This window comes from Bos taurus, chromosome 10 (assembly GCF_002263795.3).
Source record: "Bos taurus isolate L1 Dominette 01449 registration number 42190680 breed Hereford chromosome 10, ARS-UCD2.0, whole genome shotgun sequence".
Classification (NCBI taxonomy): domain Eukaryota; kingdom Metazoa; phylum Chordata; class Mammalia; order Artiodactyla; family Bovidae; genus Bos; species Bos taurus.
In genome coordinates this window covers 81,171,777-81,196,928 of record NC_037337.1, presented here as the reverse complement: position 1 = coordinate 81,196,928, position 25,152 = coordinate 81,171,777, and the positions used below count along the sequence as shown (strand labels likewise).

At 40.0% G+C, this 25,152-nt stretch overlaps 2 protein-coding genes and 1 pseudogene across 3 annotated transcripts in view; 2 read left to right on the top strand and 1 right to left on the bottom strand.

Moving 5' to 3' along the window:
• SLC39A9 (solute carrier family 39 member 9) overlaps positions 1 to 11,494 on the bottom strand; it is a 45,183-nt gene extending 33,689 nt beyond the window's left edge. Inside the window, exon 1 of one of the 2 annotated variants that reach the window (XM_005212025.4) lies at positions 10,708 to 11,494. Coding sequence is in view for 1 of the 2 variants with exons in the window: in NM_001101191.1 (NP_001094661.1) it covers positions 10,708 to 10,803 (96 nt within the window). In the remaining variant the exon portion in view is untranslated. 2 annotated transcript variants of the gene reach the window in all.
• A 422-nt stretch (positions 11,495 to 11,916) lies between these two features.
• Positions 11,917 to 24,605, top strand: ERH (ERH mRNA splicing and mitosis factor). Its single transcript, NM_001034336.1, is given in 4 exon segments — positions 11,917 to 11,956; positions 15,346 to 15,433; positions 20,215 to 20,335; positions 24,108 to 24,605. Coding segments are annotated over 4 exon segments (315 nt in total). The 5' UTR covers positions 11,917 to 11,953; the 3' UTR covers positions 24,211 to 24,605.
• LOC112448630 (uncharacterized) lies at positions 16,280 to 16,390 on the top strand (annotated as a pseudogene).
• Positions 24,606 to 25,152: the final 547 nt, after the last annotated feature.

Genomic DNA, 25,152 nt, shown 5'->3' with positions numbered 1-25,152 from the left:
AATGAATTAAATACCCAGATTCATACAAGGCACTGGGGACTTGGTACCTGCCATTCAACTGGCCCTTAATATCAACAAATATATAAATGCTCTGGAACCTCTTTAGAACACTTGTGCTGGTTAACAGGCCTAACATGTCCCTTTAAAGTGTAACCATATCTAGAATTTTCCGTGGTTATTTGATTCAGAATTTATCCTTTGGCTCAAGGGGTATTAAAGTACATAAAATAAGGAACCATAATAGGACCACAGTAAATGTGAGGCAACGCAGTCATTTGTCTCATTAATGCAAATACCTTAAATGACATCTTTTTTTCCCAAGAAGTTCAAAACCTGTTTCAATCTTTAGCACTGTTTCAATCACTATTTAGTCACTGCTTCAATCTCCAGCAAACTGATACGAAGATTATTTATTGTACATAACTTTGATCAGGTTGATAAACGTGTAGTAACTTTCTCATGGTCACCTAATTACAGAGGGAACACTTCTGACAGAAACAAAAAATCAAATAGTCAAAAAAATAAGCATAAATGGCACCTCACTCCAGCACTCTTGCCTGGAAAATCCCATGGACGGAGGAGCCTGGTGGGCCTCAGTCCATGGGGTCGCTAAGAGTCGGGTAAGACTCAGTGACTTTACTTTCACTTTCATGCACTGGAGAAGGAAATGGCAACGCACTCCAGTGTTCTTGCCTGGAGAATCCCTGGGACGGGGGAGCCTTGTGGGCTGCCGTCTATGGGGTCGCACAGAGTCGGACATGACTGAAGCGACTTAGCAGCAGCAGCCGTGGGTTACAGTTTCAATTTTTCTTAAAAAATTTTTTTAAATTACCTGAATCATTTTAGACTCAATTTATTTCAAGCACTTGAGATGTGGCTCCATGTTATTTGTACAGCTGTATTCTTTCACACAACTTCACAATTTGTTATTTAATCTCAGAACAGAGTACATGTCAAAATCAAAACGCTGACAAGTTCTCTCCTTTGCTTACGGTAAATCACTGAAAAGCTATATTTAAATGAAGAAGTACAAATTTCACGTGTGGTTCAAGATGAAACGGAGAAGGCAGTGGCACCCCAGTCCAGTACCCTTGCCTGGAAAATCCCATGGATGGAGGAGCCTGGAGGGCTGCAGTCCATGGGGTCGCTGAGGGTCAGACACGACTGAGCGACTTCACTTTCACTTTCCTGCATTGGAGAAGGAAATGGCAACCCACTCCAGTGTTCTTGCCTGGAGAATCCCAGGGAGGGGGGAGCCTGGTGGGTTGCCGTCTCTGGGGTTGCACAGAGTCAGACACGACTGAAGTGACTTAGCATAGCATTAGCATCAAGATGAAAAGAGTTCCCAAAGCAATAGTATCTGTTGAACAAGTGAAATATTTGCTCAAGAGAGGCATGAACTGTGCAATGCCGTTTGTCTGATGTTATCTCATTTTACAATTTCATGTCTGTAGCTGACTAAGCCAAAGGACTGACCAGAACTATTAATTAAAGCAGCAGTTTGTACTCAGTGCCATTAAGCTATCAGTGTAGTGCAAGCTTTGAAGTCAGTTTAGTTTTCTTGGCAGATACCAAGGTAGTTAAATGGTTTTTCTTTCCTTGCTCACAGAAACAGTCAATAAATTGTTTGGTTCAATTAAAGACATGCCAATAATTTTAAAAGCTTTTAATACTGAAGACTGTTTATTTCAATCTCCCTTATACCATGCTCATGTTGTACTGAAAAGCCTCAACTGCAGTTTCCTAAAAAATGAAAGATGCGTCTCTTGTTATAAGACTGACCCCTTCAAAGCTGGAAGCACTGAAGGGATGAAATATCACAGGGCACAAAGTAACTCTTGTTGAAGCAATAAAGGCTTTCTCCATATTCTTACAAATAAACCTGCTTCAAGGAGACACTTCCTTTACCTACTACATGATCTACTGCTAAGTTACAGTAACAGTAACAGTAATCAAGAAAACTCAAATGTGAACTTGATTCTTCAAGTCCTGACAACTGAGACAAGATGTCTAAAAGCATCCTGCCTCTAAGCCGTGGCTGTGACACTAAGCAAGTTCAATATCCTTTTCTGGAAGACAGGATTGCCACTACTAGTACTATCATGTAGGCATATGATGTGAGCACACTTAATACAGAGTAGTTGTCACTAGCACTTATCTCCAACCTCATTGGGAGCGTGCCGTAAATGCTTCTAAGCCGCTCCTCCACAAGAATCACAGTGCAAAACCCAGATACTTGGATGAAAGTTCGAGTGAACAATGCTGCATCGTTACCATTATGCCAGTGGCATACAGGTTTCCCTTTCCTAAATTCATTTGCATAGAGGTAATAACAAGCAATACTCGATTGATGCTACTTCTTTCAATCTCAGAAAACAAGACCAACTTGCTTTTCTTTTTGTGAGTCCTTTCTAAAAATAAAACCATATCTCGTAAGACTGCTCAATGTGACTACAAAAACAAAAACACACTGATGCATGGGAAAGACCTGGGAAAACACTGAGAACGAATATTATTAATACACAAGAAGTTTGATTGAACTGAGAAAAAAATAATTTTTCTCTATCAAATTCAGTTCAGTTGCTCAGTCGTGTCCAACTCTTTGTGACCCCATGAATTGCAGCATGCCAGGCCTCCCTGTCCATCACCATCTCCTGGAGTTCACTCAGACTCATGTCCATCGAGTTGGTGATGCCATCCAGCCATCTCATCCTCTGTCGTCCCCTTCTCCTCCTGCCCCCAATCCCTCCCAGCATCAGAGTCTTTTACAATGAGTCAACTCTTCGCATGAGGTGGCTAAAGTACTGGAGTTTCAGCTTTAGCATCATTCCTTCCAAAGAACACCCAGGACCGATCTCCTTTAGGATGGACTGGTTGGATCTCCTTGCAGTCCAAGGGACTCTCAAGAGTCTTCTCCAACACCACAGTTCAAAAGCATCAATTCTTCGGCGCTCAGCTTTCTTCACAGCCCAACTCTCACATCCATACATGACTACTGGAAAAACCATAGCCTTGACTAGACGGACCTTTGACGGCAAAGTAATGTCTCTGCTTTTTAATAATCTATCTAGGTTGGTCATAACTTTCCTTCCAAGGAGTAAGCATCTTTTAATTTCATGGCTGCAGTCACCATCTGCAGTGATTTTGGATCAAATTAGCCAAGTTTTAAAAATTAAAAATGATGGTACTCAGTGTTTGTGAGAATACAGTGTCATTTGCATTTGTTGGACAAAATACATTAAGAAAACCTGGTAATATAGACTGAGACTCTTCTTGAGGATATTTATGCTCCTTAATCCTGTCATTCTACTCCTGAGGAAAGAATCTGAAATGTGGTCATAGCATTACACACAAAAATATCCATTCAACACTATTATCATTTAAAAAACCCAACAGCACCATGGCAAAAACTTGAAAACAAATGCATAATAAGAATTTCTGTACATAAAATAACTGAATGTACTGAAGACATGAAAAAGTGCCTAGAGGGAACTCCCTGGCTGTGTAGTGGTGAGGATTCCATTCTTTAACTGCCCAGGGGCTCCGGTTCAAACCCTGGTTTTCACAAGCCACAAGGTGTGGCCAAATGAGGCCAAAAGTGCCTAGAGCATGTTTTTAATGAAAAGAATACCAGGTAAAAGAAGGGGGAATGCAAATATATATATATATATATATATATATATATATATATATATATGTATACACACACAGACACACACACACTGATCAACCATATTAAAAATGCAAACAAACATGCAAAAAAAATGAACGCAAAGAAACAATGTTACTAGTTACTAACTAGTTCCTAATCAATGTTACTAGTGATTCTCCACTGGGATAATATTTTCCTTTCACACTTTATCATGTTTTACAAATTTTCCACAAAGAGCCTCAATTATACAGCTAGGCTTAAAAATTTTTTATTTAGAGGGTATGTAAATAGTGGCTTTGAACTTAAAGCTTGAGGCTCTTCCCTTTCAAGGTCACTGTTAATCATAGCAGAACTTAACACATAAGTTGATACTGTAGCTATTGTTATTATACTGTGGGATTAGAGAGCACAGTGCCCTTAATATGCAGATAGAGACGTTTCCCCTTTTCAAAGTGGTTCTAAACAACTGTGCTTTGAGGTTTTGTAGCAATTTGAAATTTTTTCAGTCCCCCCATTTGTCAGCATGCTGTGACTTGTTTCCTCTACTTGCTGTCCCTCCCCTTCTGTTGCTAGTTTGCTCTTTACTTCACAGCGAGCTTAGGAATCAGCAGTCCAGCCCAGAAGTTTGAGACTGGCAGCTCATAAACATAGGTTTTTTGACCCACACAACAATGTAATAATACTTGAATTAGCAACCAAAGTATAAAATTTAGAAGATTGAATATTTTCAACTTCTGAAAAGCAGGAAGATTTGGCAATGCCAGGGCTGGTGTCATTAAATGACACCTGCTCTTCTGTGCCACGGCTGACCACAGTTCTCATGACTCCCTGAGACCCCTAGGCACTGACCCTGGAGGTCAGCTGCCACATATCATGACACGTGGACCATTTTACCTCACTCCAGGGCTGATTTACTGTTCAGTCTCAGTAGTTACATGATTTTATGACCCATTGTGTGTGCGTGCTCAATTGTGTCCACAACTGAGTTGTGTCTGCAACACTATGGACTGTGGCCCACCAGGCTCCTCTGTCCATGGCACTTCCTAGGCAAGAATACTGGAGTGGGTTGTCATGTCCTCCCCCAGGGGACTTCCTGACCCATCCATCAAACCTCTGTCTCCGGCACAGGCAGGGGGATTCTCTACCACTGAGTCACCTGGGAAGCCTTTATGACCCATTACCTGGGCTGTATGAGTCAGGGCTCAATTAAGAAATGAAAACCATAAAGTAATCTGAACCAGAAAAGTTTAACAAAAAGAAGAAGAAAAAGTTAAATACTGAGAAAAATACTATACTGGTCTTCCAAGAGGGAGACCAGTGGAAAAGACCCGGCCTCTCCAAAAAAAACATTCACAGTGACCTTGAAAGCCAACCCCGAAGCAAGACCTTCTCTTTACAGAGAAGTTTCATGATTTGGGGTAGGGAAGGGAGGAGTTTACCCATTATTAGAAGTCTATTCCAAAAGAAAAGGTTTTAAAATTATAATTTAGAGGACTTCCCTGGTGGCTCAGACAGTAAAGAATCTGCCTACAATGCGGGAGACCTGGGTTCAATCCCTGGGTCGAGAATAATTTAGAACAAAGTTATAAAAATGAAAATCTTTAGAAAGTTTTCACAATCAGTACTGAGAATAATCCTCAATGTTTTCTAAAATTCTTATGTTCTAGATCCATTGTTAAGCCCTGTGCTTATGTTATTTCCTTACATTCTCACAACAATCCTACAAGGCCATTTAACAGAAGAGAGTTGGATGTTAAAACAGTTTGTGCAACACTGATTTTGAACTACACTGTCTCAGACAGTTCCTTTTGAAATGAGTGCTTACTAATTACCTTAAAAACTTTATTGAGATAGGAGTAACACTACTTTCATCTGGATATCTGGATATCTATGGATCTATACTGTTTTAACACATGAAAAAATGTGGCATTATAATCCAAAATTGTCTGCAACAAGTATGGGCTGTAGTAAAGAATACGCCTGCCAATGCAGGAGGAAGCCTGAAATGCAGGACCTGCGGGTTCGAGGCTTGGGTCAGAAAGATCCTCTGAGGAAGGAAATGGCAGCCATTTCAGTATTCTTGCCTGGGAAATCCCACAGGCAGAGAAGCCTGGGGGGCTACAGTCCATGGGGTCACAAAGAGTCAGACATGGCTAAGCGACTAAAACCACCACCACCGAGTACAACATGAGAGGAAGTCTTTGAAAAATGTTATAGCAATATGATCTTTACAACTATAGGAGTAGTTATATGTCTGTTAAATCTCACGATACTACACCTGGGCTTGTATTCTGTATGCCTTTTTTCCCATTTTATTTTCACAAGTATACTGCTCTGCAAAGGAATGAAGTTAAAGATAAAACTGGTCAAGCACCAGAGTTTGAGGAGTGCTGCCCTAGAGCTCTGGGCAAATGCTTTGCTTTCTGTTACCAGCTCTGTTACAAAGCGGAGACATGCTCAGGTAAATGATAATCCTCCGATCACTGATCTAAAATCTCACTCTAGCCATCTGAACTTCACTCATCAGAGCACCTGATGAGCTGTTTATCCTAGGTAATGTTTCACAGGTGGCTCAGCAATAAATAATCTGCCTACAATGCAGGGGGTGCGGGTTTGATCCCTGGGTCAGGAAGATCCCCTGGAGAAGGTAACCCACTCCTGTATTCTTGACTGGGAAATCCCATGGACAGAGGAGCCTGGCAGACTACAGTCCATGGGGGTCACAAAAAGAGTCAGAAACGACTTAGAGACTAAAGAACAACAACAAAATGTTAAGCCACAGGTTCTCAACCTACTTATATAGCATTTTCACGTAGAGCCAAAGAAAACTGCTCAACAGCTGAATCTTAAAAACACAATGTAGTTGCTAGTGTGTCCAATTCCTTTATCCAACAAAACCTTATTTGTATAAAGCATGTTTCAGCTGCTTTTACAAGTTTAATTTTTCTCCTGCTCATATGCTGAAGAAGAAAATATATTGATTATCAGTCACTTATAAATGCATTTGAGAATCAGAGATTTTGTTCCTTTATTCTAGAAATCAGTTAGGCATGCATGTATGCTGAGACACTTCAGTCGTATCCAACTCTTTGCAACCCTACTGACTGTGGCCTGCCAGGCTCCTCTGTCTGTGAGATTCTCCAGGCAAGATTACAGGAGTGGGTTGCCATGCCCTCCTCCAGGGGATCTTCCCAACCCAGGGACCAAACCTGAGTCTCTTGTGTCTCCTGCAGTGGCAGGTGGGTTCTTTACCATTAGCGCCATCTGTGAACCCCCATTTAGGCATAAGGAAGTTACAAAACCATCAATCGAGAAAGTTGGTTTGGGGACAAGGCATGTTGGAGAAGGTGACTAAGAAATCAATGCCACACATACCTCATGATGGTCAGACATGGCAGACAGATACCACTGCCACAGAATTTCAGACTACTTGACTTTATCTCATTTCTAAATACTAATCCTGCCATCATTAATGGCTTTATTGATCTTTTGTTCCTGCTCTGAGAAATTCTGAAGAAAAAAGTGCTGAAAGACAAAGTAGTAGTTAGATTAAGAACATGAATAAAAACATCTTCTCATATAAATGAAAGTTAACTACAAGATAAATTAGATTTATTGGTCCTTTTATTTATAAATAACTCCAGTCCCAAAGAAAAGCTACACGTCCTTAAAAAGAAAAATTGTTTAGTCAATGTAGGAATTTGGGGAGCTATTCTCTAAGGATAGAAACTCTGTTTCTTGGTCTTCGTGAATGAAGTTCATTTTTTACAGATTTATTATCTACTAGTTTCACAATCGGAGAAGGCAATGGCACCCCACTCCAGTACTCTTGCCTGGAAAATCCCATGGACGGAGGAGCCTGGTGGGCTGCAGTCCATGGGGTCGCTAAGAGTCGGACACGACTGAGCAACTTCCCTTTCACTTTTCACTTTCATGCATTGGAGAAGGAAATGGCAGCCCACTCCAGTGCTCTTGCCTGGAGAATCCCAGGGACAGGGAGCCTGGTGGGCTGCCGTCTATGGGGTCGCACAGAGTCAGACACGACTGAAGCGACTTAGCAGCAGCAGCAGCGACAGCAGTTTCACAATATGTTGATTTATAATAATAGTATAATCTGTCTGGAAAAAAATGCTAATTCCTAGGAGACAAAAATCGCCAGCTGAATTCTAAAATGTCTTTGACTAAGTTATATATAACTTTAATTTTTTTATCCTACCAGCTCAAAATGCAGTGGTCCTGCTGTAATAATGAATAGATATGAATGGTGAGTTATAGCATTTCAAGAACTACAGCTGGGGGGATTTCCCTGGCGGTCCATGGCTAAGGCTCCATGCTCCCAAAGCAGGGGGCCAGGGGTTCCATCCCTGGTCAGAGAAGTAGATCCCACATGCTGCAACTAAGACCTAACACGGTCAAAGAAAGAAAGAAAAACAAATAAAATAAACAAATAAAATATTAAAAAAAAAAAAAGAACTACAGCTGGAAAAAGACCATCTGACCATCAATTTAGAAAGCCATAAATGACATATCATACTAATTATCTTTATTAGTGGCCTAATTACACCACTCATGGACACATTTCCTTAAGTGAGAAAAGAGGATAGCATATACCTGCATATTGCAAAAATCACTGAAAACAGTTTGAGAAAATACTGAAACTGGAAAGGTCTAGGAATTTTATAGAAATAAAAAGTTTTATCAGTCTTTTATTTGAATTAATTATAATTCTTCATAAATGTTATCTCTACTGAGGCTTTAAATATACAAACCAATTTAAACTTCACAAATGTCAGCCCTAATAATGTCAATTCAATTCTAATGTAATTAGAAGACTCAGTCCCTGGTGGCCCAGTGTTAAAGAATCCTCCTGCAGTACTGGAAACCCAGGTTCAATCCCTAGGTCAGGAAGACCCCCTGGAGAAGGAAATGGCAACCCACTCCAGTATTCTTGCCTGGAGAATTCCATGGACAGGGGAGCCTGGCAGGCTACAGTCCATGGGTTTGTCAAGAGCCAGACACGACTGAGCAATTGACACTCTTACTCTTTTTCATGATTTAGTCAGAGGAGATACAGCACACTCACAAAGTACTGGGCAGGCAGGTAGCTCAAATGAGTGAAGCAGGCTTCACAGCCAAGAAGGACCATGACAATCTACCACTACTCAGCTCTAGCCAACTGTTACTTTGAGGAATAAAGACAAAAAAACAGTAACAATAAAATCGATACTCTGCTAATCTAAAGAAGTAAATCCAGGGACTTTCCTGGTGGCCCTGCGGTTGAAGCTTCGTGCTTGCAATGCAGGGGCCTGGGTTCCATCCCTGGTCAGGGAAATAGATCCCACATGACACAACTGAAGAAAAAAAAAAAAAAAATCCCACATGCTATAGCTAAAGATCCTGCAGGCCACAACTAAGACCTGGTGCAGCCAAATAAATAAATACATCTGTAGGCTAGATTCGCGATATGGACTACTACGCCTCAAGGGACAGAGTGGCTAAGAACTGTTCTGAGCCAGAAAAATCCAGATCAGCTCTGATTCTAACACATTTCATAAACTTGTCCAAGTTACATAATTTAAGTCTCAGTCTCCTCATCTGTACCTCACTGTTGTTGTTTTTTAATGAAATTAGGTAATGTATATGCTCAAAAAATTGTAGTTCAATGTTATTATTAGATGCTGCTGCTGCTGCTGCTAAGTTGCTTCAGTAGTGTCCGACTCTGTGACCCCAGAGACGGCAACCCACCAGGCTCCCCCGTCCCTGGGATTCTCCACGCAAGAACACTGAAGTGGGTTGCCATTTCCTTCTCCAATGCATGAAAGTGAAAAGTGAAAATGAAGTCGCTCAGTCATGTCCGACTCTTAGCGACCCCATGGACTGCAGCCCACCAGGCTCCTCCGTCCATGGGATTTTCCAGGCAAGAGTACTGGAGTGGGGTGCCATTGCCTTCTCTGTCATTAGATGCTAAAAGAAACCAAAAACAAAAAGGAAACAGATAAGGAGCAGCAGCAATTCAAGTCCCCCTTCTATCTGACTACGGGGTTTATTTCTTAAACTCATAACACCTAGTCCCAACTTTTTCTCACCTACAGGCTATTTTCTTTACCACCAATGCCTTCTCTTCCCTCAGGTTAACTCAAGGTCTACCTCACAGCTCATCTATACCTTTCCTTTACTTCAGACCATTCTCCACTTCCCTTTTCTTTGAAAGCACTTTCAGGACTGACAGTGAAACTATCTTACTGTTGAACATCAAGGTATACTTAAGAAATCCTGAATGCAGTAGTTTTTCTCCCCTAATCTTTGAGCACTGTGCAAGCTGTGAACTTACAACAGCCCAAAGAATCCATCTGCACTTCCATTGAACAATACGTTTATCTATCTTTCTTCCCTGTTAATGTTCCTTCATGTGATAATAAAGAACCAAATAAATTAAAACAAAATGTCAAACCATACTAACAAAAAAATTCATTTCTAAGAAAATAGATTTGAAAACAATTTCAAAAACCTATCCAATGTTCTCCTTTAAAAGGAAGTTTGAGTTAAGAACAATCTAGTTTTTTTCCTTACTTCATTCTAATTACAAGTATCCAAAAAAAAAAAAAACCTTTTCCCAAAAAGCTATGCCTGATTTTCTCAAAAAGAAATTATATTGATTTCAACTCATATGAACAAACAATATTCTTCATGTATATTTTGACAGCAATCCAGAACCTTGATTCTTTGAAACTTCTGGGTATCAAAATAACATTATGGTGTCTTTCCCGGAAAATGTATAGAGTCCCAAATTTTGGTATTCAATTTCAGGAAGTTCAGAGTACCCAAGGATCTTCAGTGGATCCACCACTCCCCGCCCCTACCCCTCTCCGTTAAGAACTCGTGCTAAATAAGAGGTTTGTTTCTATTATTAAATGTTTTGCCTCTTCTGAAAAAAGTCATCCTTAAGAAGACCTTTAGCTCTGCTATTAAATGGGGAAGCAGCTTCCCTTTCAACTGTCACTACTTCCTAGCTGCCATCCTGACAGCTGATAGAAAATAGAAAACTGTGCGCTTACCTCCGAGAAATTAACAGCCAAAGGAATGATTCCAGCCACGTAACATCCCACCAGCATAGCCAGAGACAGCAGGCTAATGGAGATGAAATCATCCATTCTGCTTCCTTTATTCATCCAATACCACTAGTCTATAATTTTTCGGGAGCTCGGGTCCTTAAACACGTGTGATTGTTCCAAGAGAACAGGTGGACTTTCCAGTTCTCGTCCTCCCCACCGGCAGATGCGTTCACGAGGCACTTCTCTCTTGAACGTACCTGTAAAGAGCCCGCCTTTTGCTGATACTAGAGTCAACTTTCAGCAATCTTAGGTCCCAGCCCGTAAGTTTTCATATACCAGTCACTGGATTCCCATGGGTTAACAGAGATGAGAAGTCAATGGGAAACTATACGAAGGAGCTATTGGTTCAATCGTCGGAATACGGGCAGCACAATGGGCCTACTTCCTCCACAAGCAATGTTCCCGATGGCAGCAAGAAAAGGACGAAAACCCAAGTGAACTAGTTCGTTCTCCCTGCTCCCCTATCTCCCTGGGGCACCCCCGCAGGTGATCGCCCCCCCGCCCCAGCTCCGGGACCAGCCCACCAATCACTGCAAACTCTCCTCCAAGTCTAGAGTGGGGAAAGGAGTCCTGCAGGCCGGTAATGGCGGGTAGTGGAGTTCAGCAGTGAAGCTGATACAAAGCTGTCTCTACCCTATACCCAGTGCTGCCCATGTTACTCCACTCCGAGGGGCCTTGACCCGGAGCCACCGATACTACAGCTGCCATGGCCGCCAAGTGGCACCTCTTCATTACATCCACTTCCGGATTGCCTTACAGCCCCCTCCTTTAGAAGGGTACTTCCGGGGTTACAACCGACCTATGCCCCAGGGTTCTTATACAGCCGCCATTTTTTAGTGGGGCCACTGAAAGATGGCTTGTGTCACTGTCTATACCGGTGATCACTTTAGCCGCGCATCTAATAACGCGAATACCGAAGATCGTTTCTAGAAAAAAGTGCTTATTTTTCAAGTTCCGATACGTTTCCTGTGTGCTTCCTTTCCCTTAACCAAGATGGCTGAAACAGAGTCACTCTCTGCTCTAGCTGCCGGAAATCTGTGAGCCTCTATGGTCCGAAAGGTTCTTTCGCGGTGCGCCTCTGACGACTTCCGGCGGCTCCTCTCGCGGGGATTGGCTGTTGGCGGCGTTGCGGGTAAGCTCGTGTGCGGCGGCGGAGTCGGCATCGGCTGCAGTGGGAGACTTTGGCGCGATGGTGAGAAAGGCCTAACCGGCTCCCCGAACCCCCAACCCCCGCGGGGCGACCCCCGCCCATACATCTCCCCACCCCATCCAGCGCGAGCTTGCTGCTGCTCGGCCCTTCAGCTTGTGTGTGGGGCTCCCCTTCTCCTTCCCGCCGCGGAGACACTGGGCCTGGCGCTAGGCCCCGGGTCCCGGGTCCGCCCCGCGGTTGCGCGCCGGCCTGCTGGCTCGGGCGAGGCGTGCGTTGCGGAGGTTGCTCTTTCTTCCGACTGCTGCTTGGTAGAGGCAGGCATGGGGGTGCTTCCCTTTTCCTCCAAACGCCTCAGCCTACTATAGGGACAATGGCCGAGGGATGTTTGACAATTCCGTCCCGAAGCTGACAGACTGAATCTACTGCATCCCCCGTGTGGACCGGGAGGGAACATCTTTGCTTTGTAGCGTGCTTTTCCGACCATATACCCTTTTGTTTTTCTGGGCTCTGCCTTTTTTGGAAAAAATACATTTTCCCTCTTTTCTAAGACCTTTAGAGGCCGATTTGGTGTCCCCCACCCCCCAGCCATCCATCCTGTGCTTATCTTTATAGTCTTTTGGGTCTGGAAGCTGAAAAGATAGATTCAGCTCAGGGTCCACTTTGCTTAGAATCTGAGTGGAATGGGTGGGAAGGGTTGTTTTTTTTTGGCTTGTGTGTGGATTTTGTAATCTGCAAAAAGGAGATGCTCACGAGGATTCCAAGGAATCGTGGTTACTTCCACACTTCAATTTTCGTTTTCTGGTTGCTGCAGATTAACAAATCATGCAGCTGTTGTTAACAAGGAACTTTTTCAGGTCGTAGTTTTCTGGATTGAGATAGGTTAGTGTTTGACCCAACATAGTCTCCCAAGGAAGACTGGGAATTAGGAGATTGGATTTCCAGTTCCTGTCTTAACTAGCAGTGTGACCTTGAGCAAGTCATTTCACTTCGGAGTTTCCTTCTTTCTCTGCCTTTATTTGGTATTATTTTTAAATGCTTAGATTAAAATCTGGGGATATGACAGCAGTTAATATGAACACCCCATTATCATTGAGCAGTTATCAGTTATAATTCTTTATCATTTCATGTAGAATTGAAAATTGAAATTTGTATTTAAAGTGAATACTGGTTCAAAAGTCTTAAATATTGGTTCAATTTCTTTTCTTTTATTCTTCCTTTCTTTTTTGGTAGTTTGAGAGATGCATTTAAAACTCAAGAAGCAATTGTATGTATTGTAGTATTTCTGTAACAGTAGAATGACTATTCTTAGGGTTCATTTAAAAACTTTAAAAACAGATTAACTCTTCATTAGAGTGAATCATAACTGCTTGGTAAACAGAATAGGATATTATTAAGGTAATTCTGCATAACTTTTTTTGTGATTTAGGTTTCACAATGTTATCTTTACATTGTGGCAGATATATATATATATTCCTGTATGTACTTATATTTTTATTGCTTATTTATTTATTACTGGTCATTCCCCTAAGAAAGAGTAACCTAAGGAATGCCGGACCAAATCTGTTCAGAAGAAGGAAAAATCTGATAATTTTGTTTACAGTTTTGTAAATTCAGTTATTCCTTGTTCCTAATTTTTAAGCTTTGCTTTGGGCAATAAGTATTAAGAATAGTAAACTTAGTTCAGGTTCACTTTAAGGGTAAATATAAAAAGCAGCCATTGTATAGCCATTTTCATATCTTTACTCTTAAGTGAATTGGTCCTTTATTTCTCATTAAAATAAGAAAATTAATGTAGTAGCAACTGGTCTGCCTAGCATGTGGGACAGGTCCTTTTACAGGAATGTTAGTATAGTTTCTATAAAATTACTTTCTTCTCAACATATGAGCCATTGAAACTATTGATGGTTTTTAAATAACCAGTAATCTAACATTCTGTTTTCCCTGACTTTTGATCACAATTTAAGAAAGGCCTTGACTGTGTTCAGGTCTTTATAGGTGAGAATTACTTTTCATCTCTTGTCATCGAGTTCTATCTCAGATCCTCTCAAACTTTTAATCAGAATGACTCACTTCTTGATGGAGAGGGAGGAGTATGAGAAATTCCTTTTTTTGTGTTCAATGTTCTGTTTGGGCGGGGGCAGTGCTTATTCTGAAGCTCTACATATCAGCTATTTCAGCTGCAGTTTGTTGGTCATTAAAAAGTCTGATCATTTCAGAACGTTTGGTTCCTGTCCTTAAGAGGTTTGTTTGTTTTTTATTAAAAACTAGTACAGCAGAAGAGAAGAATATGTTGTTTAGTCGCTCAGTCGTGTCCAACTCTTTGGGATACCAGGCTTCCCTATCCTTCACCATATCCCGAAGATTATAAATAGTTTGATTTAGCATTGGGTTTACAGTGAGGTTACATCATATTTGAATTTAGTGAACCTTACACACTTGGCAAAAAAAAACCAGAAGGGGTTATACTTTCAACAGACCAATGTTCTGAAGATATTTTTAGTTGTCACACATTGGGAGGAAGGCGTGGGAGTGCAGTATTTACTGGGAATAGGCTAGGAATACTGTCATCCTTCAATGCACGGGACAGCTTCTGCAACAAGGAATCTTCCAGCCCCTGATGCAATAGTGCCAGAGTTGAGAAAACCTGAAATAGACCCACGAACAAAAGCCTGCTCCCCATTGAGGGTGAGATGGAAGATGAAAGGATCTGCTGTTCTTTAGGCATATTCACATTTCCTGTGTCATCATCCTCTAGCTATTTTGTGATTCTAGTGCTTAAAAATACAATATTTTAGTATAACACAACCCCTTATAGTGAGTCACCTACTGGGTGAATAATTTAATGGATTTTCTAGGGTAACGTTAACTGTATATACAAATTTTACATTGCCAGTTTATCTTACACCTTTAATATTTGAGTCTAATCTCTGGATAAGATGTGATTTCACTGTAGTGCTAAAGTTAGAAAAAACATAGATTGATAAAGTGCTTGTAATCATTATAGTGTTTTCCTTTTTTTCTCCTTTCATCAACCCATATCTGTTTTCATTAGGAACCTAATGGGATTAGAGTGACCAGTGGAGATAGAACACCCAAGCAGGTTTATAATCTGGCTGGGAAGAAAGGTGCAAAAGAGAAAAAAACAGTACAAGGTAGTTTATGCTGAGAATTTAACAGGCAGTAAGTGCAATAAGAGTTTGAGACAGCAGTTGTTAAGGACTGGGAGACGAAGAGACCTTAGAGAAAAGTTGTGAATCCAGTTTCTGGCTCTGCACTTGGGCAGAGGCATCAATATTGCAGAAAGAGCACTCTGATTAATAGTGTTTTAATAACCAACGAAAATTGTATGGTAATGGGGATTTTATCCCATACTATGAATTTCTCAAATACTGAGTTAGAAACTTACATTGATATCATTTTTCCCTCTGCAGTCTCACACCATCTTGCTGGTACAGCCTACCAAGAGGCCAGAAGGCAGAACTTACGCTGACTATGAATCTGTGAATGAGTGTATGGAAGGTGAGTTTAAACACTAATCAAGGGGTAGAAGTCATTGACTTTGTTTTTGGGGGTGGTGAGGGGATGGGGGCTGGAGGTGGGATGGGCTATAGAGGCTCTGGCCCCCACGCTAGCTGGCATCCACACCAGCTGGTCTATGCTTGCTCCCAGGGTGAGAGTGGTAAGTGCTGAGACTCTCAGGTGTCTTGAGTTTGTTTACCTGACGTTCACTATTATGTTTACTTTTTAGAATCAAGCTCATATATATAGTGAGTTTCCCAGGCCTCTGCTTGTTTTGTAAATATTCTTTGTTTGTTATGTATTATTTTGTTACTGTGCTGTGTAAATATTTTACAGGTATCCCTTATATAGTCTAGTTAAACTCAATAGAGTTATTAAAACAGGCTTGAGAAACCTAATAGTGCCTACACAACCTAATAGTCTAGTTACTAAACAAACATGAAAAGCTAAGGTTACAGTCCATCAGAATGTTAAGAAATAAAAACTTAGCTCAGTGAATAAAGGTAAATGGAACCAAATCAGTATAATTTATTGTACATTTGATAAGCTGGCACCACCCTGAAGGAAGGTATTAACCCTCAATAAACCATTAGATGAGAGCACCTAGATTGGATCATCACAAACTGGATTCATCCCATGTCCTTTCATTACATCATTAGATCATTACATCCAGTAAACCATTTGTGTACACCCTGCACCCTTTCTAGCAAATTGCACATGCTTCACCTCTTCCTGCAAAGATTTTATAGAAATATAAAATTTGGTGCTGGCATGTCCCTGGAATTGTTGATTATCTGAAGCTAATTGGATTAGGCTTAAAAATCTCTTCTTAAAAAAAAAATCTCGATTGCTTCTCGGCCTTTTGGCTAAGATCAAGTGTAGTATCTGTTCTTATCAGTTTAATATCTGATACGTCCTCTATCCGAGGACAAAAAAAAAAAAAGTCTCAAAACCAATGGTGGGTAGACCTCCATGGGACAAAAAGCTATTCATAATCAGAGATGGCTCCTCAGATTCTATTCTAATCTTTAAAGACGAGCAAAGCTTTTGTTCTTTCCTTTTCTCAAGTCCCTTCCTCTCCTGATAGCCTTACTTGCCATTAAGGTAGACTTCGTGCACACACTCTAGATTTTTGCTTTATCTATATTTATTATGTTTGGCCTTTGATTCTGCAATACTCTTTACTAACCTTTGCTGATTTTAGGGAAACCTAACTTAAAAATTAATACACTTAATTTCTAGAGCAGTTGTAGGTTTAAAGAAAAATTGAACAGAAAGTACAGAGGGTTCACATGTACTTCTCCCTATCCCCAGTTTCCTCTATTAATGACACCTTCCCTGGTAGTCCAGTGATTAAGACTGCTTCCAATGCAGAGGGCTCAGGTTCCCCTGGTCAGGGAACTAAGGTCCTGTATGCCACACACACCCCTCCCTGCGCCCCCCCCCCCCCAAAAAAAATATGAGGTATGGTACATTTGTTACAGTTGATGAAGCAGAATACAGTCCATAGTTCGTTTTGGGATTCATTTGAGGATTCATTTTTTGTGTTGTGCAGTGCTGTGGGTGTTGCCAAATGTGTAATGTCATGTATTCACCATTACAGTATCTTACTGTAATGTTCAGGATATTCTCACTGCCCTAAAAATCCCGTGTTCCCCTAGTCCTCCCTCTTCACCTCACTCCCTGCTACCTCCAGTGTTTTGCTTTTTCCAGAATGTCATAGATTAGAATCATTGACATGTAGCTCTTTTCAGACCAGCTTCTTTCACTTAGCAATGTGTTTAAGTTTCTTCCATACCTTTTTGTGGCTTTTTAGCTCTTTTTTTCTTTTTAAATTAGAAATGATGGTTTATTTTCCATTTTAAAAGTTAGAATGGAAGTACTGGAAGCAGTTCTCACACAGTGGTTGCCAAATTGTAATTTTCTTTCTTATTTTTCTTTTTTATAGTAGTTAATATTTGTCTGGAATACAGAGCTTTCCCTCCCCTCATCCCTTTTTTAAAATTAATAGATTTAGTTTTTTAGAGTAGTTTTGGGTTTACAGGAAAATCGATTAGAAAGTACAGTTCTGTCATAACCCCTGCTTCACTCCTCCAGTTTTCCCAATTATTTACATCCTGTGTTAGTGTGGTACATTTGTTAGAATTGTAGAATCGGTACTGATACATTATTAACTAAAGTCTAGTTTGCATTAATGTTCACTCTTTGCTTTGAGCATTGTATGGATTTTGACATGGGCAACGACATGTCTAATATTTAGTACCCTGAAAATACCCTGTGCTCCACCTGCTCACCCATCTCTCCCCTAATCAGCAACCACTGATCTTTTTAATGTCTTTATAGTTTCATCTTTTCCAGAATATTGTATGGTTGAAATTATAGTATGTAGCCTTTTCACATCAGCTCTTTCACTTCAGTTCAGTCGCTCAGTCATGTTTGACTCTCTGTGACCCCATGGACTGCAGCATACCAGGCCTCCCTGTCCATCACCAACTCCCAGAGCCTACTCAAACTCATGTCTGTCGCACTGGTGATGCCATCCAACCATCTCATTCTCTGTTGTATGCTTTTAAGATGTCGCCATGTCTTTCATGGCCTGGTAGCTCATTTCATTTTGTTGTTGAATAATACTCCATTGTATGGGTATAACACAGTTTGTTTATCCATCACCTGTTGAAGGATATCTTGGTTGCTTACGGGTTTTGTCAGTGAGTAAGCTGCTATGCACATTCTTGCGTAGGTTTTTGTGTGGACCTAAGCTTTCGGCTCCTTTCGGTAAGTACTGAGGAGTGTGATTGTCGGATCATACGGTAAGACTGTATTTAGCTTTGTAAGAAGCAGACAAGCTGTCTTCACATGGCTGTATCATTTGGCATTCCCTGCAGTGATGAATGAGAGTTCCTGAGGCAGCATTGGGTTGTTGTCAGTGTTTTGGATTTTTTGCCATCCTAATAGATGTATAATGATGCCTCATTTCAGTTTGCAATTTCCTCACGTCATGATGTTGAGCATCTTTTCATAATGCGTATTTTCCTCCTGTATGTCTTCTCTGTTGAGGTGTCTGTTCATATCTTTTGCCTGTTTTTTAATTGAGTTTTTTGTTTTCCCATTGTTGAGTTTTAGGAATTGTTTGTATATTTTTGATAATAGTTTTATCTCAGTGGTCCCCAACCATTTTGGTATCAGGAACCAGTTTCATGGAAGACAGTTTTTCCATGGACCGTGGGGGATTGGGGGGCAGGGGTGTCTGTGTGTGGTTTGGGGATGATTTGAGGGCATTGCATTTATTGTGCACTTTATTTCTATTTTTGTTATATCAGCTCCATCTCAATCATCAGGCATTCTATCCCAGAGGCTGGGGCCCCCGTTTCATCAGATCTATGTTTTGCAAAGATTTTCTTCTAGTCTGTGGCTTGTGTTTTCACTTTCTTTGACAGTGTCCTCTGAAGTACAAAAGGCCTAAATTTTGATGAAGTCCAGCCTATCTAAGAAGCTTATCCAAAGTCACAGAGATTTGTGCCTGCATTTTCTTGCAAGAGTTTTATAATTTTGACCTAGATTTCAGTTCCTGGGCCATTGTGAGTGGCTTATGCATGGTGTGAGGGGTCGAGTTTCGCCTTTTGCATATGAACGCACGGTTGTCCTAGCACCCTTTGTTGATAAGATACTCTTTCGCTATTGATTGACTTGGTATCCTTTTGGGAAAACAGTTGACCATAAATGTGAGGGTTTATTTGTGGACTCCTGTTTCTGTTCCATTAATCTGTATGCCTGTCTTCATGAATAAGCAGTACCACACTGCCTTGATTATAGTTTTGTAGTTTTGTGATGAGTTCTGGAATGAGGAAATGTGAGTCTTTCTTTCAACTTTGTTCTTTTTCAAGATTGTTGTGGCTGTCCTGGACCCCTGTATTTGTGTGTCAAGTTTAGGATCATCTTGTCAGTTTCTACAGAAGTACCTCAGGTTTTGTCATGGATTGTTGAATCTAGATCATTTGGGGGAGTATTTAATATTAAGTCACCCAGTCCATGAACTTGAGATAGCATTCTGTTTAGTTAAATCTTTACTGTCAGTGATATTTTACAGTTTTCAGTGTGTCTTATGTCTCTTTTATTGAATTTATTTGTAAGAATTCTATTCTTTCTTGATGTTCATTTCATTTTCAGTGTTTTTATTGTTGGGGTATAGAAATACAATTGACTTTTGTATATTGATTTTACATCATGCAGTCTTACCACCCTCATTTATTAGTTCTAATAGTTTGTGTTTTGCAGTTTCCTTAAGGTATTCTGTATACATTTATAGAGATAGGTACACTTCTTCCATTCCAGTGTGAATGCCAATTATTTCTTTTCCTCGCCAAATCACGCTTACTAGAGCCTCCAGTGCAATGTTGGGCATGACACAAATGACAGGAGCCGGTATTCTAGGCTGACTGGGAAAGCATTGTCTTTTGCCATTAAGTATGATGGTAGCTGTGGGTTAGGGCCACAATGAATTAATTTTCCTGGTTTTTATTTCCTTTCCATTCACCCTTTCTATTCAGGAACTCATAAGTGATATTTCTGATCACAGTGTAGTGAACCAAGCTTTATTAAGATAGCTTTTGATAACTCTGTGGTTGACTATTACTTTTTATTAGGAAATTTATGAAATCAATTTGGAGGTACACAAAGACCTATATGAACAGGGTGGGACAAAGTATTTTGATATAAGCACGTAACACTACTCACATCTAAAGTGCATACAATTGTAAGATCTTGGTTTTCCCCTCTCTTAGGTGTTTGTAAAATGTATGAAGAACATCTGAAGAGAATGAATCCCAACAGCCCCTCTATCACATATGATATCAGTCAGTTGTTTGATTTTATTGATGACCTGGCAGACCTCAGCTGCCTTGTGTAAGTATTAGCCACCATATCTCTTAAATTGTGTTTTTACCTTGTTTGTTTGTTTGAGGTGATTTATGCTATTAGGAGCTCACTCTGCATGACATAGATCTTTGTGTTTTACCTGTGATGTAGTAATTAATATTTCTGCCACACGTGGCTCATACATTGTCAACATAAAGCTGAAGGCACAAGAAAATCTTATGAATTTTGCTAATTGATGCAGTTAGTGTGCATCCGCCTTGAACCAAGAACTTTGTTCCTTAAACTAAATAATCTTTTACTTATTTTTTCCCCAATTATAGTCTTTATCCTAAAGCAATTAGCTTTAAATTAAAACTAAGATTATTCTGTTTTCAAGATTTTTTTAAATATACGTAGGACTGAAATAGAATTTAAATTTCACCTAATGTTGATCATGTATATTTTGGTATGTTAGAATGAGTTTGTTTGTATGTTTGACACTTAACTTTTCTATTCTCCGAGTTTTGTCAAATTAAATTTTTTTCCCCTAACATTATGCTTATTATAATTTCTATAGTAATTACTTATCACCACTGTTAACAAGGAGCATGTGAGTCTATAATACTTCATCTTCTCAGCATTGTTGGAGAGACCGAGTGTTAAGTACAGCAGGTTTTACAGAGGAAAAGTACCTTATAATGAGAGCTTCAGTCACCAGGCATATTCATTATGTGTCAGATACTACGCTACAAGAAAAAAACATTTTTCAGGGGTGAAAATCATGTAGGCCCTACTCGGAGGCACTTGGGGTTTCAGCACTGGGACCAAGCTTGGGCTTGCTGTCTCACAAAAGATCCAGATGAAAATAAGCATTTCCTTGGAAGTTTTGAGTTCAGTTTTCTTCACCTCTTCATTGTGTTTCAGTTACAGTCATTTGACTTTGCTCACTCAGAGTATTTAAGTGATCCAGTTCTGGTCTTTAATGAAATGTGTTTATAACGTGATAATTTTATTATTATTTTGATATGAAAACTCAAAAAATTTTGAGGCCAATAGAGCTGTATATATGTCATGCTGTGTTGGTTTGTAATGTTTATAGTTGATCTGTTTATTGCCTGACACACAGAAAGAGACACATACATGTTCATATAACATTTATTGAGTGCCAGTTATGTACCATATGTGTTCCAAGGCACTGAGGATTGCACAGTGAATAAATCAGTCTAAAATGAAGCCTGTGAAGCTGCAGAAGAATAAATGGAGGGTGAGGAGGAGAGTAGAGGTAGTTGAATTTGGTGGACCAACCCATTCAAAAGTATTGATACTTCTTATTTTTGGTAGATCAAATGAATGAGGACTGAGAATTGAAATTTGGTATAGCCCTGTGGAAGTCTTTGATGATTTCCAGAGCAGTTTTAGTAGAGTGAAGTGTAAGCGTGAAAGTATTAGTCGTTCAGTAGTGTCCAACTCTTTGCAACCCCATGAGCTAGCTGTAGCCCATCAGGCTACATAGAATTCTCCAGGCAAGAGTACTGGAGTGGGTTGCCATTCCCTTCTCCGGAGGATCTTTGTGACCCAGGGATTGAACCCAGGTCTCTCTCATTACAGGCAGATTCTTTACTGTCTGAGCCACCTAGGAAGCCCTAGAGTGACAGCAGTAAAATCTTTATATATTCCAGTGAGTTAGTAAGAAGAGAGGAATTGTAGGATGCCAACACAGACAACTTTTTTGTAGAATTTGGCTCAAAAGGAGAGGAGGGAAATGGGGTTATAGCTAGAGAAAAAAATACTTTTTTTCCCCCTTTAATTTTGTTTTTAAGGTGAGAAAAATAATGGTATGTTGGCAGGCTAATATGATGTAGTAGAGGGAAAAATTGATGGCTTTAGATAGGATCTTAGACAATCCATTAATAGTAAAGTAGGAAAGGCAGGCGGTGTGGTAGAAGCTTGGGGAGGTTTTCTAATGGCTTTAGTTACTTCAGGAAAATAGAAAGGAGGACGCCATTTGGAATTCAGGGTGAGGGAGGAAGTGTCGGAGGTTGCGAAAAGAGGTGAGGAATCTAGGAGGGTGAAGGGATTAGGGAATGTGATTTAAGAGGTACTTGATAGTGAATATAAAATTAAAATAGTCATGTAGAAATTTTATTTTCCTGCACTCTTAATCTGAAGAGTTACAGTGAGTTTATAGATTATTTCTCACTGTAACAAAAGGACGTTAGTAAAAAGCCAAAATGTTCTGTAAAAGTAGAGAGCTTGTGCATTTTACTGAACCCCATTCTGACCTTACCATTCAGGGGAAGACTTTGATAATGGTGTAAAGCATTCCTGCTTTGGAGTTTGTTTCTCTTCAAAGATTGGATTGTAGCTCAGGGATGACAGGAGGAGTGGGTGAGAGGAGGGGATATGTGTATACACACCATGGACTCACTTTGTTGTGCAGCAGAAACTAACAATGTTGTAAAGCAGTTAAACTCCACCCACCCACCCCCACCCCCCCAAAAAAAATGGATCATAGGTTTCTAGCTCAGTTGTTCACAGATAATAAGAACTCTGGTCAGGAGTGTTTAAGCTTTTACTCCTTGCCTGAAGTCACTTAGCTAATAAATAAGTTGCTGTTTTGAGCTTTGGTTTCCTCCTTTATTAAAAAGGGATAAGAATTGTATCTACTCACAGAGTTGTAAATAGGATTGAGTTTATTCAGATGAGTGCCCAAAGCAATACCTAGGAGTTGGCAACTTCTTTGTAGGCTTCTCTGTTGGTTCAGATGGTAAAGAATCTGCCTGCAGTGCTGGAGATTCAGGTTTGATCCCCTAAAGAAGGAAATGGCTACCCACTCTAGTATTCTTGCCCGGAGAATCCCATGGACAGAGGAGCTTGGTGGGCTACAGTCCATGGGGTCGCAAAGAGTCAGACACGTCTCTTCTAACACTTAGAGGTATTTACTGTCATTTGTAGTTACATGTTTATAATTTTTTTTGCTGAGAACCTAAAAAATGATAGTGCTCATGGCCTTGAAACACTGTGATGTACTTTGTGTTTCGGCGATCTCTGCTTGCTTATTATCTTCTTTTTTTTATACTATAGCTTTAGTTTTTTTACTCTAAAAAATGAATTTATTGCTTAACCAGCAATTTAGCTGGTTGTAGTTGTTCAGTTGTAGGTCAGTGGAATATTTCTATTTTTTGTCCTCTAAACATACCTTGAGTGAGTTGTCTATTAAGTGATGCATTGTACTCCAAAAACCCTGGAATCCTGTTGAGTTTCATTGCTGATGTTACTCTTTGTACTCCAGACTCTTCTCAGCCTCTAGCATTGTTCATTAATAAGCAAATCCTGAAATACTGGATGTATATAAAATTTTCCTTATGTTAATGCTTTCCAGGGAAGAAATCTTTGTGGTAGCAACATATTTTTAAAGGTCCTTTTTTTTACAGATGATTCAAAGTAAATATAGTAAATCTAAAGTTTTTGTTAGTTTTTTAATCACTGAAGGAACCATAAGAATAGTTAACTATGAAGGAGAAAGAATACATGGTTTCTGGGCACACTTTGTCAAGAAGCAGATGTGTAACACTGAGCATTTAACTTAAGATCTCTAGACCTCAGTTTCTTTTTCTGCTGTGAGATTGTACTAGATGATCTAAACTTCATATTGCATAAAATTCAACAGTTATGTAATCATCTGTTTTACGTTTTCATTATGTTCATGTATGAACATGTGCACATCTGTGCCATTCTACAACAGTTAACAATTTCCAGTTTTTAAAACATGACGGTATTTGACCATTGTAACTTTGCTTATTATCCTTCTGTTCCTCAGTTACCGAGCTGATACCCAGACATACCAGCCTTATAACAAAGATTGGATTAAAGAGAAGATCTACGTGCTCCTTCGTCGACAGGCCCAACAGGCTGGGAAATAGTTGAGTTTGCAAGCATTAGGGGGACGGGGGTGGGCTTGGAACACAGGTGTGTGCAGTGTGCTGTAGTGGAAGTTTTGTATTATAGTTATCCTGTTTCCATTTTGGTATACCCTAGCCAGAATTGAATGTATTAGATAAAATGTGATGCTCTTGTTCAATCTGAAAACCCCTTTGCCCCCCCCCCTTTTTTTTTACTTAAACATTTTTATGATGATTTAGATGGAAGTTGGTTTTTGTCAGTTAACGTTGGTTCCAGTCCCTCAAACTGTTCATACCTGCTTTATAACATCCACTGTACTAATCCTCCTTCAAGTTGGAGTGGGGAGTGGAGGCGCAGTTTAGTTACGTCCTCAAGATAAAGTCTTGGTGAAAAACAAATAAATGTTCTTTAGTTATATTTTTTCCCCTGAGTGATTTTTCCCCCCCTTTTTTTGTGTCTCTGATCTGAATTGGGTATTCTTGTAAGGCACTATCAGTTTCTAAACCAATAGCCTGCTACATGATGAAGTTGAAGAAAGCACATATATGTGCTGAATATGTTTTCCTGTGGCTATATGAAGCTAAAGAGTTTTTACCTTATTTTTCATAGTTTTTCCCTCTTGTAAGTGAATCTCAATTGTATCTCCAAGGTTTACACCTATTCTTCATGCAAACATGATGAAACACTTTCTGGTGACATAGTTTATCTACAGCAGCAACCAGGTTAATTCCTTAGCCTTGGTGAAGTATGTGGACATTCCCTGATTCTGCTGGTATCACACTTCACCAATGGCTAACAATAACTCCACACACTGTAAGATGGGCAGTTTTTTTGGAGGCTTCATGACTGGCCTTATATGCTTGTTTTATGCAGAATGAAATTATATATGTAGCTGTAGTTAATATTTCACTGTGAATCAGCCGATATTAAAAAATGTTCTCACAGAAAAAGAAATAGATCCA